This window comes from Trachymyrmex cornetzi, unplaced genomic scaffold (genome assembly GCF_001594075.2).
Source record: "Trachymyrmex cornetzi isolate Tcor2-1 unplaced genomic scaffold, Tcor1.1 scaffold45, whole genome shotgun sequence".
Taxonomy (NCBI): domain Eukaryota; kingdom Metazoa; phylum Arthropoda; class Insecta; order Hymenoptera; family Formicidae; genus Trachymyrmex; species Trachymyrmex cornetzi.
Genome location: NW_017299289.1, coordinates 590487 through 606615, shown reverse-complemented (window position 1 = coordinate 606615; position 16129 = coordinate 590487). Strand labels below are relative to the sequence as shown.

Sequence of the window (16129 nt, the reverse complement as noted above, 5' to 3'; positions counted from 1 at the left end):
TATATATATATATATATATATATATATAGGAAACCGGGGCACCATGGGTCAAGGGATATCATGGGTCATCGGCTGTTTAACATAATATAGAATGTCTAAATTAATACTACTAGTACAATACGACTGTTACTTTCCATACCTTTTATCTAGGTGACAGTGATTAAATTCCATTGTATCAAAAAGCATTAATGATTTTCGTGGTGCAAGAGTAACTTTTTAACCATTGTCTAAATTTGAATCAGTGGATAGTCACTAATTACACAGTGGCATACTTGGCACTGATAATCAGTGAAATTTAACTAAAAAAAGGAAAAATGTTTGAGCATTACATGACTAAAATATTGACATTTGCATGCTAATTTCAATTTTCCAATACTATATTCATTGAATTTATGCACAAAAACAAGGTTAGTTAGATCACATAATAAGATCAGCTAGATTAGGGATTACATTTCATTCACTGATTACCAGTGGCATACTTGGCACTAATCATATCAGTGATTATTCACTGATTCAGATTTAGAGAGCACATAACAATATTTTAATATTGTTTTTGTAGTAGAAGATACATGTATGAAGATAAGGTACAAATTGCGCATTTTTTCTCATTTTACTACGTTACAAGTAATAATCTAACATTTATTTTTTATAGTTTTCTATTAAGTGTATAATTAAATGTATAATTGGGGTACCATGGATCATACATTAAATATTCATGATGAAATGGGATAATACAAAAAATATATATACTAAAAAGGCATTTTATATTTCTAAGTAATTAATTTTATTTTATCATAATACATTTTTTATTTTATATTAATGGTTATTTCGCATTTATTTTCTTATAACTTTTTATTTTATTATTTAATAATTATTAGTTGTAATTATATTTTATTATATTATTAGTGAGACTATATGCTAAGAATATGTGTGTTAATTGAAAATACTTTCTAACTTTCATCACCGTTATTTCTTGCATAATTCTATAATACTATTTTGTGTGTGACTCATGGTACCCCGGGTACGGAGCACCAACAGGGTAATTTCTTAAAAAAATATTTTTTTTAACTAATAAATATTTACTAAATATACTTACTAAATTTTAATATATGCATTATACTTTAATTATAAAAAAAAATGATACAACAATTTTTATATTTAGATGCACTTTTAAGAGTTTGAATTTTTGTGACTCATAGTGCCCCAGTCTCCCCGGATATACATACCTATATATCTACCACACAATTGCGCCTATTTTCTAATAAAAAAAAAATAGTATTTTCTAAACTCTAAAATAAACGCTTCTAATCCTGCTTCGAGTGAATTTTTGTCAACACGAGCGGTATTAATACTTTAAAATAGATTATTTTACACTACGAATACATATGCAAGCTTCGTGTAACTTTCTGATAGTACAGCACATCCTGCTTTGAAAGAATAACATGGGTTGTGTTGATGTATATGCATAGTACATTAAGATAAGAGAGATGATGTATGGGAAGGAAGCATTTCAATAGTCGACTAAACATCACGGAGCGAACATCGACCTAATAAGAGCTACAAGTCATGGGGTTATTTAACGGTCCAATCGTTATTTTGGCCATTAAGATATTTTTAGAAGTAGACGTATGGCATGTGAGTGCAATCTCGTTTACTAATATTTCGTTATGGAATCAAACCCCGAAGAGTGAATTACAAAATAGAAGTGTAACAACATTTAATAATTCAAGATGCAGTAACATAATTATGAGGTAATTATCAGGTATTTCAATATTTGTTGTTATACTTCCTCGAAAATTATATTCTTTTTACATATCATGTATCCGTTTCTAAAATAATTTGTTTTTTCAAAGTATTTTACAAATTACTCGTTTCGATATGTTTACACTAAAAAAAATACTAAATTTTAAATATTTGTTTAAATAGTTCTAAGTAAATATTTACTAAATGTAAACATATATTTATTTAATATAAAAACCATTAATTTGATTTAACTATCATTTTTTTTAGTAAATATTTATTTATTGTAAGTAAATGTTTACATAGTAGATACTAGAGAAATATGTATTAAAAGATTTAGTAAATTTTTTTCAGTGTATATGTATATTAATTTTTGCTAATTTTATTACAGTCAGAAAATACCAGTTTACATTCCTTATAAGGAAATATATAGATCGTCAGAACAAAATATGTCTGAAAAGATTCGAAATAATTTTAGGATAGAGGTAATCTGATTGATAATCATAAAAGAAATTTATTAGAAACAAAAAAGAATTTTGTAAATTAACCATTTTTTTGTCTTACCTTATATTTCAAACAAATTATCAATTTATCATCTGCTCATTACAATCCGCTAATTCGATAATTATATAAGTTATTACAAGAACGAAGGTCTCTTAATTTAAAAACAATAACAAGAGAATAAAGAGCACATAAGAGTCAAATATAGTAAAATATATTAAAACATAAAAAATCAAAAGAAAATATGAATAATATAATATTCTATAATTGATTAAAATATAACATGTTTCGATCTCACGATTGAGCCTTCTTCAGATATACATACAGGAGATGTTACATTAAATGAAAGCAGTTGAAAAGATAGGAAAAAATTATACATAAAGTAATGATGGCCAGCGAGAAACGGAAATCACTCGCAAACGGCTGGATGACCGGTTGTTTGAAATTTTCCGGTGTTCTGATAATAAGCCAAGTTAGAAATGAATTACGAGAGAGAGAGAGAATAATAAAAAATTGAGTAAAATCGTCACTCTGGTCAAACAACTCACCTAGCTGGCCATAAAATAAAATTTCACATGTCGAAAAAATGTTCGTCAATTTTTGAATTACTAAGCGTCAGTGCGTTAGTCCATAGTAAAATAATTAGTCACAATATAAAATTAAAGATCTATGAAGATAATAAATAGTGTATAAAAGATATATCAAAAATGAGACTTGGTAAACATATATGTTAACATCAAGACAGACGTACACTGACTGACGAATAATAAAATAATCTTGGTATTGCAATAAACATGTCATATTTTAATCAATTATAGAATATTATATTATTCATATTTTCTTTTGATTTTTCATGTTTTAGTATACTTTATTATATTTGACTCTTATGTGCCCTTTATTCTCTCGTTATTGTCGATAATTATATTTATAGTTCCACACCACACAGACATGTGGCTGCGAAGGCTACAATATTGTATCCGGTACGGACCGGTGTGTACCGCGTTGCCCGCAATCTTGCAAGAAAGGTACCTGCAAGGAGCCAGACGTGTGCACCTGCAACGAAGGGTACCGCGTGTCAAACGACAGTAAATGTATGCCAGAATGCACGAATGGCTGCATTAACGGCACCTGCATTGATCCCGAGGTTTGCAATTGCAACGAGGGCTACGGGTTGGACTCGGACGGATTTACCTGCCGGCCCGTCTGCAATGCAGAATGTGAACAAAATCACGGATATTGCTCCGAGCCGAACGTGTGCATCTGCAACAAAGGGTACCGCATGTCAAACGATAGTAAATGTATGCCAGAGTGCAAAAATGGCTGCATCAACGGCACTTGTAGCCCATCCAAGATTTGTACTTGCAACGAGGGCTACAGGTTGAGCTTGGACGGATCCACCTGTCAACCCTTTTGTAACATGGAATGTGAGAACGGATACTGCTCCGAACCGAACGTGTGTACATGCAATTCCGGTTACAGAAGAGTCCGTTTTGACTCATTTCAGTTCATGTGCAAGCCGATCTGTGACCCGAAATGCAGAACCGGCATATGCACTGAACCCGGATCATGCACTTGCAATTTTGGATACATTTTTGATGAAACGAATAGAATATGCAAGCCGTACTGCTCGACACCTTGCGGATTAAACAAGGAATGCGTAGCGCCAAATGAATGCAAGTGTTCCAAAGGATATCACAAAAAGGATATCGGATTTAGTTTCGATCATTCAAATTATGGGAGTTTTAACCCTTTTTTTAGAAGTGAGATAGAATTTTCTCCAAGAAGACTGTTGTTCAAGAAGGCAAGTATAACTGTACAATAAGTTATAAGCATTATTTTATTCATTATCGCCATAATTCTTGACACAATGTTTAAGATGCAACCATCAATGAAAATTTTTATCTTCACGAGAAAGCGTTCTTTTTCTCAATAAGATCATAATTCTTTATAAATATTTTTTTAATATCAGTAAAAGATTATTTTAATTAAATTGTAGCTATTCGCGATGAATGTACATATTTATCAAGTTGATTAAATTATAATAATTAAAAAAAGTACTCGATAGGATTAATACGTTTCTAACTCAAATTTTGAGATCATGCACGAAGTTGAAAAAAAATTTTTATTAGCTTCGCTTAAGATCTTTCGAAAGAAAGAAAAAAGAGTTTGAAAATTCCTTTTTAAAATAAATTTTTTTAGAAGTTCAGTTAGAATTTTCGTTCGCTTTGTTATCGTAATTGAAATGGAAGTGTATATTCGATTTTTTCATCGTTGAGTAGAGTTACTAACAGTAATATGAGTAATATCCAATACGATGTGAATATTGTACATACATTAAAATTGTATTGTGTTTCATCATACTATCGATTCAAAGCAGTTCTTAGATTTAGAAGAGTCTATTACAGTATTTTTAAACAACCCGTTAATCACAACTAACTTAAAAAAACTCATTTGATCTAAACTAGTTCATATTTTACTGTGCACCAACTTGCGACTTCGAATGCATCAATGGTAAATGCACCGCACCAAACGTATGCACCTGCGACAGGAATTTTTATCCACGGTGGATCGACAATCATCCTCCTTTACCTGACATTTTTCATGCACCGCGCATTTGTGACCGTCTCCCCGGACCTCGCTGCAACGAGTCCTCGTGCGGGGTTAAGGGAACATGCCACGAGTCCGGTATTTGCATTTGCAACGACGGTTACGTGAGGGATACGAATGGTGATTGCGTACCCTTCTGCGCCCCAACGTGCTCCAACGGCACATGTACGGCGCCAAATCGCTGCGAGTGCCACGACGGCTTCGCGTCGCGAAACGAGAGCTTCTGCGAGCCGATTTGCGAAAGGGGCTGCAAGAACGGCGATTGTATAGGCCCAAATGAGTGCATTTGTCATGACGATTTCATATCGAACTTGAACCATCACTTAGGACCGGAATGCATCCCTGAATGTACTCGCAACTGTAGCGAACACGGCAACTGTGTCGTCGACCGCATTGATAATATTGACATCACCTACAAATGCACATGTCACCGCGGATGGACGGGGCAGGACTGTGATCAACCGACCATGTGCATGATGGTAATGCTTGACAATAACGAAGATCTCAACAGGTGAATACTATTTATTTGCCTATTTCCCATTTCTCGCAAAGAGCTATTCAATACTTTTCTAGACGACTTTTGTAATTTGCAAATATCATTGCAGTACCACGATTCATAATGATAGTGCAATCGATATACCATTCTTCGAGGACATGCCATATTGTGAATGCGACAAGTCTATTGAGAACGAAACATTGTGCTTTAGGCAACATGAAGGCAATACGTCATTTACCAGCTGCTTATTTAATAAAGGTATTTACAACTTAGAAAAACAATTACATTTTCAGTTCATAATGACAAACATTATTTTATTAATTATCTATGGAAAGTTTTATCTAATGTCCTTTTAAATTTTGTTATTTTTACGTAACCATTTCAGTAGTGTGACAAAATTTTAATAGAGTTCAAGAAAACATTATTTTTAATTTCTTTTAAAATAACTTTTGTCAATTATGTAAATTATATAAATATTAACGTTAATATAACAAAGAATGAAGTTGTGTTGCACAAATTTTTATAAATAATTAACTCTTCTAAGAAATTAGTAGACACATATTATTCGCAAAATATCAGAGTTCCGTTTTTCCATAAAAAAAAATCAATTAAACACTTCTAGTTCATTTTATAAAAACTTAAAAATATAGAATTAGCTTAGAAAAGTTCGAACAGAAGCTTGTGCGTGCGCAGAAAAATATGAACTGATAAAAATAATATGAAATGTTAAAAAAATATGATTTTTTTATATAATATAATTCTATCTATTATTAAAAAAACCTCGAAAAAACCATTTGAATCGTTAATTTCATTTTTACCTTCCATTTTGCAGATTTACCTTGTTACACGACATCTCATTATAATGTCTCCATTAACGGTGCCAAAATAGTTTGGTCTTTTATGACAGTCACTATATTAGTAGCTACAGGTTTAACAGCAGCAGCATATTTTATATATCGCAAACGCCGAAAGGAGAAATTCGCTACAGGTATTTTCCGAAATTTATCATAATTTCACGTTTTAACAAAAATATAATTGCAGCCTACTTTTAGCTATACGTATAAATCAACATAACAAATGTCACTTTATGTGAATGATAAACAACTTCCGCGATATCATAAATTCCGCTTTTAAGACGCTTTCCTAATTTATTATAAATGTTCAAACAAACCATAGTTGTTATTGTATTAAATATATTTTATTAGAATACGAATAACTATTTTGAAATGTTTGTTCCAACAGGTCCATCGGTACACGTTTTTATGCGAGAATCTTTCAGCACCGAGATTTTGTTGTAATAAGATCTAACTTTGAATGAGATAGTTAAGATTGAACTGTAATAATTATATAATAATGATGATAAATAGTACAATTGTAATAGTAACTATAAATTAGATATTTTAGTGTTCATATTCTGATGTAACATATTTTAGTGTTTATCACACATCTCATAACACAAATTCATACTAAATTCATACTAAATCTAATCAAGTTATTACTTCTTCGAACATGTATATCAAGATGTTTTGATGATAATAATACAAATATAAAAATATAAATTCGAAAAACTATTTTTCAAAATATAGAGAATTCATCTAATGCGAACGCTGTTATAATTCATTGAGATAAACTCCATTGAAGTAAATCGCTAATATTGTCAATGGTCAATGAATAATTTCGTGTGAGCAGGCAATGTAATATCAAGACATGACGTAATTGAAACTGTTTAACACCGCTCGACAATAATGAACATTCTCCAGACATTTTCGGCATGTGTGGCCACAATATATCGATCACCTCCTTTAGACTGCAATTACTGACCCAGTTGTAGCCTTGCCATGCAGTCAGCAGATGTCCGTCGATGATAAGGCAGCGAAACTTTATTCTGCAATAAGACTTAACTCCAACGAAAGGCTGAAGGCGTGCTGGTTCTTTACCCCCCCCCCCCCCCCTCCCCCCAATGCGAATCGATTACGGCGTGAATCGCTATAATTTAACACTCGGCAAACCGACACGCTCACTCGTGGCGCCGGATGAAATTATGAATTTATGAAGGAATGCGCGTCAATTTCCAAAAAATACGAGGTGCAATCTTAGCGAGGAAAAGAAAGATGGAAACTAATGGCATCGGGTTGACCGATAAATTAATGGACATGCATCCGCCATCCCGGCACTCTCTCCAGAGAGAGAGGCCCACGGCGACTAACCCCGTGCTCTCGATCGACGCGATGTGGACCGACGCGACGGCGAAGCGAGGACGAAGCGGGGCGCCGCGACGCTCGTCGCGTCGGAGTAGCGGCCGCGCGCAGCTGCAGCCGTGTCGCTCTTGCCCCGCGAGGACCGTTCAGTGAACGAGGCGGAGCGGTTTCGAGCGGTGCCCGAAACGATCGGTGTCTTCTCGCTGTGCTCGTTGTGCAGTGTAGTTATCAAGTTTCGCCGTCGAGCGGTACGCGAGCGTACGCTCGTGCGAGCGCAGCGGACTCGCAGTGGTAATAACCTTTATTACACCGCCAGGTAGGAAGGTACGGACGCACGTAGACGAACGTACGACGAACGCGACGTAAGGCGCTTCTCCCTGGGGCATCGACGGCGCGAAGGTGCGCCGGGGAGGTCGGGAGGGCGGGAGGGAGGGAGGAGAAGGCAGGCGACGGGGAAGGATGTCGATGCGCCGTCGGTGGTCGGTTTCGGGGGTTGATTCGCGCCGCGGGGGCGATGAGCGCGCTTCCCTCCGCCCTGAGACTGACCTCCTGCTGCTGCTGCTGCTGCTGGCTCCTGCTGACCTGTCTCGTCGTCTTCCTGATACCTGCACCCTGCACCAGCGACACGCCGCAGCAAATAATAAGCCCGGCTCAAAAACAATCGGTAGGTGATGATGACGCGACGGTGTACGAGTCCAGCTACCTCGACGACGACGCCGAGGTCTACGAGGACGAGCAGATAGCCACCGGCAATGGCGATCTCGACGAGGACTGGTTCGGAAATTTTACGGGTAAGTTAGGTCACGGTTCGCATATATTAACTGGATAATCACAGCAATCGATAGCAGGAGAATAACTGTTTGACGAAAATTTCCGGCTTTAATGGTTGGATTTAAATTAAAATTCGATAACGGCGAATTTTTTATAAATGCCTTGGTACACCATGGTAGAAATTCTTTCGAGTATATGTCTCTATCGAAACGTCGATCAGAATTTCCATCTAAACCGATGAATGATGTATAAGTATTACAATTTGTAAGACGGAAAAAGACGCTGATATCGATGATTACAGAATTGAACGTTTTGAGAAAAGAAGCCAAGATTAATAAAATAGCTCGATGATAGCATTGTGATGGCTAGTTCGTTACCTAGGTGATGTTGGTGAGAACGAAATCATATTTAAACGTCAAACATCGTTTAAACTTGCTAAAATATAATGTTTTTAACGAGTAAAAAAAAATTTCTGTGCATTGGTAAAAAATTAAATATCAAGAAATGTAATAGATACAAATATAAAAATATATATGTATATAAATATAGAAATTGAGGAAATATAACAAAATAATGCCAAGTTTCTAAAAAGATAATTATGCTAATCAAATTGTTGCGAAAGACTTTACAAGTCAAGAAATTGTTTGAGAAAATGAGATAACAACTAGACGGAAATTAAATAATGTACAAGGAAGATATGCTATGAAAATAAACGAGCAGAGTAATAGATAAAATTATTATTATTATGCTTGAGTTTATTCAATAATTAACATAATTCATTTAACATAATTTACAATCGAAACATGCTTGTCCTAGACACAACAATGCTCTATTTTCACGTAAGACAATAACGATCGACGAAGATGATGTATTTCAAAGTTCTCCCTGCTTGCACAATATACAAACACTTCCTCAGGAATGTTCATCCATTAAAGCATATCTACCATCATTTTCTAATACATTTTCAAAAGTGATTAAATTAATTCATCGAATATATAAACGCAATTTTTAAGATAAAATTATGAAACCCACTGAATTTGATTTAAAATTAAAAATATGATATGCTATTTTCTCAGTGAACCGTATAAAATATGGTTTTTTTATAAAAATAATTTTTTAGATTTTGTTCGAAATTGAAAGAAAACTGTAATAATTATTAAATTTTTTCATTCTACTTCTAAAAATCATATATACTAATTAATGTTTCAATTAATACTTTATTCAAACCACATTTAAATTTTTGTTAAATATCGTATCGTGAATATTCTTTTGCTTCAATAAAGATTTCAATTTTTATCTCATTTTGCTCTTCTTATACACACAACACACACTCTTATCTCTTTTCGATTTTATATTAAAACACCTAACCTGTTATTCTTACGTTCTAAAAGCGATGAAAAGTGCCTCGAGCGATTTGTCTTAGCGCACGCGTCGATTTAACCAAAAAGGAAACACGTTTCTCTTGATTTTCGCGCCAAGAACGCCACCGGTATTGATTTTAATGGATGCTGCAAGCTCCGCGCATTTCCTAAGCCCGCGTGTGTCAGTTGAACTGCACGTTGTGCCTACGTTTTTCTTACAAGTAGAGTGCGGGGAAGGATAGTGCATTTCTTGGCGTACATTTTTTGCTCTTTCATTCATGATGCATTTTTTTTTATTAGAAAGATGCAATCTAGTGGAATGGATTAACAGAAAGGGCAAAACTTAATCGCAATGGTTAGTTATAATACAAAAGTTGATAAATGACAAAATTAGACAAGAGCATCAATTTTACTGCCTTTTCAAATTTATTTAAATCTCCTCCAACATGGAATTTTTAAAGACACCATAGATATTTTGATTGTAAATTTTGGTAGATAAATTTAAATTTGTAAAAATGAACAAAATACATTTCAACTTCTATAATAATAGAAACTCATGTTAAAGCTTTGACAAATATACCAAAATTTTTTCAGATTTTTATATATATAATCCAGAACAATAAAAAAATCTCTATTTCTCGGTAAGACTCACGGAAAAGTTAAAATTTCATGTTGTTAGTAAAGAGTTAATTTCCAAATTAAAAGATGTAAGCTGCTCGAGAAATAAATTATTACATGCGAATAATGAATTAGCAATTAGCACGGTATAAGTATGCTCATTAAAATATCTTTTCACTTAATTTAACGTGCTTTTTGGAACTTTCTACGGTTCCTATTTAATTAATGTAATCCAAGATAATTTTAATGACTGAAACGCATAATTTCTTAATTATACTTAGTATATATAGATGCACGTGCTAATCCATCAGACGTTATTAAAACTTTCCGTTAAACTCTTCGTAAATCGCGCGAATCTAAATTTTCGCTTGATGAAAGAGCTTGATAAAGCACACGCGACGTAGTAGTAACGCTTACGCGTGCAATGAACTTTAATCAGTCTGAATTTAAATACAACCTGCTAAAGAAATCCAGTCGAGGCCATGCATTTTCAATCGCAAAACTGAAGGAGTACGCGATCATCGCAAAACGACACACAAACCGTATTGCACGGACGCTATTATCCGCAAGACAATGAAGTATGTAATATTGAAATCTCTGCATTTGCATACGCGTCCATAGCGCCGCTAAATGACACGAAGCACATTTATCACGCACGACTGTCGTTGTCATTAAACAATAAGCAATTTATGTGTGTTGATCCGAATAACATAGCCCGCGCAAAAGAACATCGTAAGCCTTTACAAATAAAAATATCTATATATTTAACATTGCAAATAAATACGCACACACACACATATATATATATATTATTATTATTATCAGACCATAAAATAAAGTATCAACAAACTAAAAATGTTGAAGGACTCAAGAAAAAACTTTGCAGTATTCGAAACATATTTATTTGTAATAAAAGAATTTTTAAATTTTCTTATATTTGTTAGGTAATTTATAATTAAAATAAAAATAGATTTACAAATATATCAAATAAAGCTTGGAAGAATCTATCAATGAAAGGATCTATTAATAAAAAAGCCCATCAGAGCCCACATCGGCTGTTTGGATGCACAGAAAACTCTTTATTTTCATGTGAATGTAACAAAACGAATAAAATAAACGTTTCAACCTTTCAATTCGAGTCCTTATCAATATAAAATATAAATTGAAATTACATAAGTAACGCAAATTCCAAGATAGTTTTTTTCGTTTTTCGTTTTTCTTCTGAATGATTACATAGCAAATCTGACAATCTGATAAGCGATGTAATTCTACTTATTGAAGCAATGTATATGACTTCGATTTTACTTTATGTAAGTTTTTATATTATTATTGTATAAGTTAATATTTTTGATAATCATTTGACTATTCATTACATAACTAATTTGACATTTTGATAAAAAAGAACAAGCTAAATTGTCGGGAATCACGATCTTAGAATTTGCGTTACTTATGTAATTTCGATTTATATTTTATATTGGCAAGGAACCGAATTAAAGGATCGAAACGTTTATTTTATTCGTTTTGTTACATTCACACAAAAATAAAGAGTTTTCTGTGCATCCGAACAGCCGATGTGGGCTTTGATGGGTTTTTTTATATTTTTCAAAAATATAGATTTATGGTTTTAAGAATAAATCAAATATTATATAAGTAAATTATCTATATATATATGATGATCTCCGTAGTTATTAGTACGTTAATAATACACTTATAAGGAGATAAGATATAATTAGCAAACAATTGGAATGAACTTACCAATTACGAAGTTAACTGCAAACGTTTTGACTCTAGATTTAAATTCTCTTTAGTGTGGAAGTTAAGTGCAAACTATAATATAGTGATCCAGAGACTCGAAACCTTTGCAGTTAACTTCGTTAGTAAGTACATTACAATTGTTTGCGAATTATCTTATTCTTATAAATATTAACTATACTAACAACCGAGAAGATTTATAAGCAACTTACGTTTTTGATATAATAAATTATAACAATTATAAGTTATGAGAAAATTTGTCTTATTTAAATATATATATAAAGAATATATCAGTTCACGTTTTAAAGAATATTTGATTTTACGAGGAAATTTACGCACATTACAATTTAAAAGCGTGTCAAAGGGAGTTAGCAATTGCAGCCTAGTCTGCTACAGCGAAATTAATAAAGAATATTATTACAATAGTCTAGCAGTGAACTCAACAATAAGAAATAAGTTGGCGCGCTGTTAATTAGATATATCTCAAATCTACAATTGAATTAATAAATCGCACAACTTAGAATCATTTGCGTTGTTTCGAAACTGACATTCTAATCATATTATTGCAACAAAATTATTGAAATGCTACGTAACAGAAAAATACTCAAATTGTATTAATCTTTTTGCTTTGACTAATTACAGTCGATGTTAACAGGGAAATATTAAAATATTTCTAAATTAATGAAAGCAAATTTGTTATAAACACATATAAACGTAAATTCTTTTCTTACGAAAGGTAAATTATTTTTCTACGAAAAAAATTTTATGCCGTAATGCTCTAAAAATATATAAAACAGTATTGTAAAAAAAATAGCCCGTAATAATTTTAAAGTGTATATATATTCAATCAAGAAAAACTTATAACACAAATGTAAATTCTCAGTTTTATAATTATTTATTTTACCGTGTATCAAGGGTTCTTTATGTATCGAAAAACCATTTAATATACAAAGTTAATTATTTGAAAAATTAACTATTCATGTGACTCTTTTTGTAGAAAAAGGACGGTACTTGGGCTCGCCTTGTGATGTCGTATCCTCATGCAATTCCGAGCTACAGCACGTGTTCTGTGATTCAATCACTGGCCTCTGCGAGTGCGAAAAGTTCTACCCCGTTCGTCTCGGGCCTACCAAGGGATGTGCCAAACGTATGTAAAAGCTAGCAACTAGTTACCCTCACGCCTAACAAGTAGGTCGTTCCGATATCATAACTTCCATGGTAACGGTCGGTGAAAATAAATGTTCGCGCGCTCCTGATGGCCTGAATGAAGTCCGGCGGCATGAAAAGACTTTTGTGCACTCGTTTATTTTACACAACGCAAACCGCGAGAATCGTAAATGAATTTTTTAAACTATGATAAGTGAGTTAAACGTTTATCTGATATATTATTAGAGTCCGACCAAAACTTTTGCCGATACTGAACCGAAACACTCGAGTACATGTCAATTTCAACTGAAACCGAAACCAAAATTAAAAAATAGGAATTCTATAAAAGCTATATGTATAGATATGCCCATATATTACAATATATACTTTTTCTTCATCAATATCATAAAAAAAAATTTATTAAAACAATAATTAAATTTCTGCTGAAATCGAAAACCGAAATTTCGGTTGTGTGTCTATTTTGGCCAAAGAATATAAGTACTTCTTCTTTATAAACATCATAATTTAATTATTGAAAAAAACAATAATTATACATATTAAAATTAATATTTATAAAGAAGAGCTATATGGTTTCAGTGTCAAACTGACATGTAATGAGTATTTGTTTTCAGTTTCGGTAAAAGTTTCGGTCTAGATATTATAGAGATTTAAAAAATTATAAATTGATAGACAAAATCATGGAAAACGTTTCAAGCTACAATATAAAGACATAAAACTCCGAATTAAACAGCGTTTTGTTAACAATTTGAGAAAAGATTCAAAGTCATATCATACATTTAAATAAATGAAACTTTGATTAAATTCCTATTGAATAAAAGATACGTTCCTCAATAAGTAAGTTCGAGTTATCGATTCTTACTTTCAGCCAAAAAGCTCGGAGAGCAGTGCTTCTATCGTGCGACATGCACTTTTGCGGATCAACATTCAACGTGCATACAGGTTCAACACAATGCAGTATGCGATTGTGAGGAGGGATATCACAAGGTTGCTCTGTCTAGGCCTAACAAGAAGGTTTTCTGCGCGGAGGGTATACTATTTATCTTTGACATTTCTCTTGATCACACCTATTCTATACTTTTTAATCCGATCTTTGTAATTAAAATTTTCGTCGGCTTAATATTGATTTTTATTACCTACTTCAGTTAGGTTATAAATAAATTTAACATTTATTAATCTAACATTTAATATATTCGGCCAATTATTGCAAACATTGAAATAAATGTCGCGGTTGGAGTGAAGTAATATGGTATACTTTGATATATCTCTTGCGATCCACATCGTGTCATGTCCTTCTTTAATTCGTCTTAATCTGACTCGATAGATCTGGTGCTGATAACTACGGACATTCCTACCCTACTCTGCATAGCATCGGGGATAGCCATCTTTACGGGGATGATATGCTTCGTACTCAAATTATTCAGCAGGGCGAGGTATTCAAGGCCGCGGCATTACGCCAATGCCAATCATGCGCCACCCATGCTGTTTTCCAGTGATACGGGTAAATAATGACCAATTATTTCCGGCTTTCTACAAAATCTGGTAGATCAGAAAATTTATAGTTATTTTAATCACGAAAAACACGTTAGCTCTGAACTGAAAGGAATCGCAAGTAGTAATCCGTTTCTGCGAATTTCCAGCGACGTGGATAAATAATGACCAATTAATTCCAATATTCTATGAAAGACAAGGTCTGGTAGATCAGAAAAGTTATCACAATTAAAAAAAAATATTAGCTATTTAGAAGACATTAATCACAAGTATAAGTAATCCATTGCTAGGATTTCCCTAATAATCGAATTATTTATTAGAATTGATAACATATGCATTATAGTATCTCACTTTTTCAAAATGAAAGAAATTAAAATTTGAAGTATTTGTGTTATAATTAATTATGATAGTAGAGGAAAGTCGCCGATACTGACATAGGTCTCCTCAAATGACACCCCCTTATTTTTCGGAAACTAACTATTGCACTTTATTAATATTAATAAAATCATGATCTATTTAGCTAATTAAAGAAGTACAAACTCATAATTCGTAGATTTGTGACTTGTTTCTATATCAAATCAGCTAAAAACCAATTCTACAAATGCGAAAATAAAATTCCTTCGATTTTCTTTTGCAAATTCTGAGGTTTAAATAATAGTGACTATATTATTGATAATATTACGTCATTTTAAATACTTGTAGTTTCCGAGATAAATTTTATTTATATTATTTTTTTCTCTTAGTCTTTTCATAATACGATTTTTAATTTAAAATTGGGGTGCAGCGTAAACCGACACACCTGTCCATAAAACAGACCATGAGCTAACTTAATCTTTATAATGTTGCTTTATAGTGTCAAATAAGTCTATTGGAGCTGAAGGCAATCGTGCATATATGGAACAACCGAGGGGGTAACCACTAGCTGAAATATTGTCCCACAGATTACATGATTTCATCTGATTACAAATAATTTTTTTCACTACTATGAAGTAATTTGGTAAAATATACGATTTTATTTAATATTATACAATGATTTCTCGTGGTTGTATATGTAATTATCGGATTATACAAAGAGATTTTATATAAATTTTATAATGATTTCGAGGATTCTGTTCCATGATTACATTAAGTGGTTACCCCCTCGGGAACAACTCTAGAAAAAAACTATTGCATTACATATTTGCATCTTGCAGAACAGCATAAAGTAAATATGCATATAATTCAATAAAAATGTTTTATAACGAAGTAAAATGATTCTGAAAAATCTTATACACATTCACTTATAGGTACTTTATACAGATAATTCCTGTAAAAGAAAAAGAATAGAAAGAATATACGTAGCATTACTGCCTACTGTGACAGTTTTGGAGCCCATTTTGTCAGACGCTCATTTTTGCATAACTTACGAAAAACTTAATTATTGCAAAATT

The 16129-nt window shown here is 32.7% G+C and overlaps 2 protein-coding genes across 2 annotated transcripts in view; both read left to right on the top strand.

The window, feature by feature from the left end:
• Nucleotides 1–1535: 1535 nt before the first annotated feature.
• Nucleotides 1536–5363, top strand: LOC108764707 (tenascin-like). The gene is made up of 4 exons (XM_018513050.1): nucleotides 1536–1751; nucleotides 2132–2225; nucleotides 3173–4042; nucleotides 4707–5363. Exons 1-4 carry the CDS (start codon nucleotides 1567–1569, stop codon nucleotides 5361–5363), a joined length of 1806 nt encoding a protein of 601 aa, XP_018368552.1. The 5' UTR covers nucleotides 1536–1566.
• A 2342-nt stretch (nucleotides 5364–7705) lies between these two features.
• Nucleotides 7706–16129, top strand: part of LOC108764706 (uncharacterized) — a 14333-nt gene continuing 5909 nt past the window's right edge. The window contains exons 1-4 of the mRNA XM_018513049.1: nucleotides 7706–8333; nucleotides 13042–13191; nucleotides 14077–14238; nucleotides 14533–14709. Of these exons, the coding sequence (XP_018368551.1) occupies nucleotides 8057–8333; nucleotides 13042–13191; nucleotides 14077–14238; nucleotides 14533–14709 (766 nt within the window). The 5' untranslated portion in view covers nucleotides 7706–8056. The remainder of the gene's footprint in view (nucleotides 8334–13041; nucleotides 13192–14076; nucleotides 14239–14532; nucleotides 14710–16129) is intronic.

Coding starts and splice junctions, on each gene's coding strand:
- LOC108764707 (XM_018513050.1), top strand. CDS start 1,567: ATGGGGTTATTTAACGGTCCAATCGTTATTTTGGCCATTAAGATATTT. Junction 1,752..2,131: donor TGCAGTAACATAATTATGAG/GTAATTATCAGG, acceptor ATTTTATTACAG/TCAGAAAATACCAGTTTACA. Junction 2,226..3,172: donor GAAATAATTTTAGGATAGAG/GTAATCTGATTG, acceptor TTATATTTATAG/TTCCACACCACACAGACATG.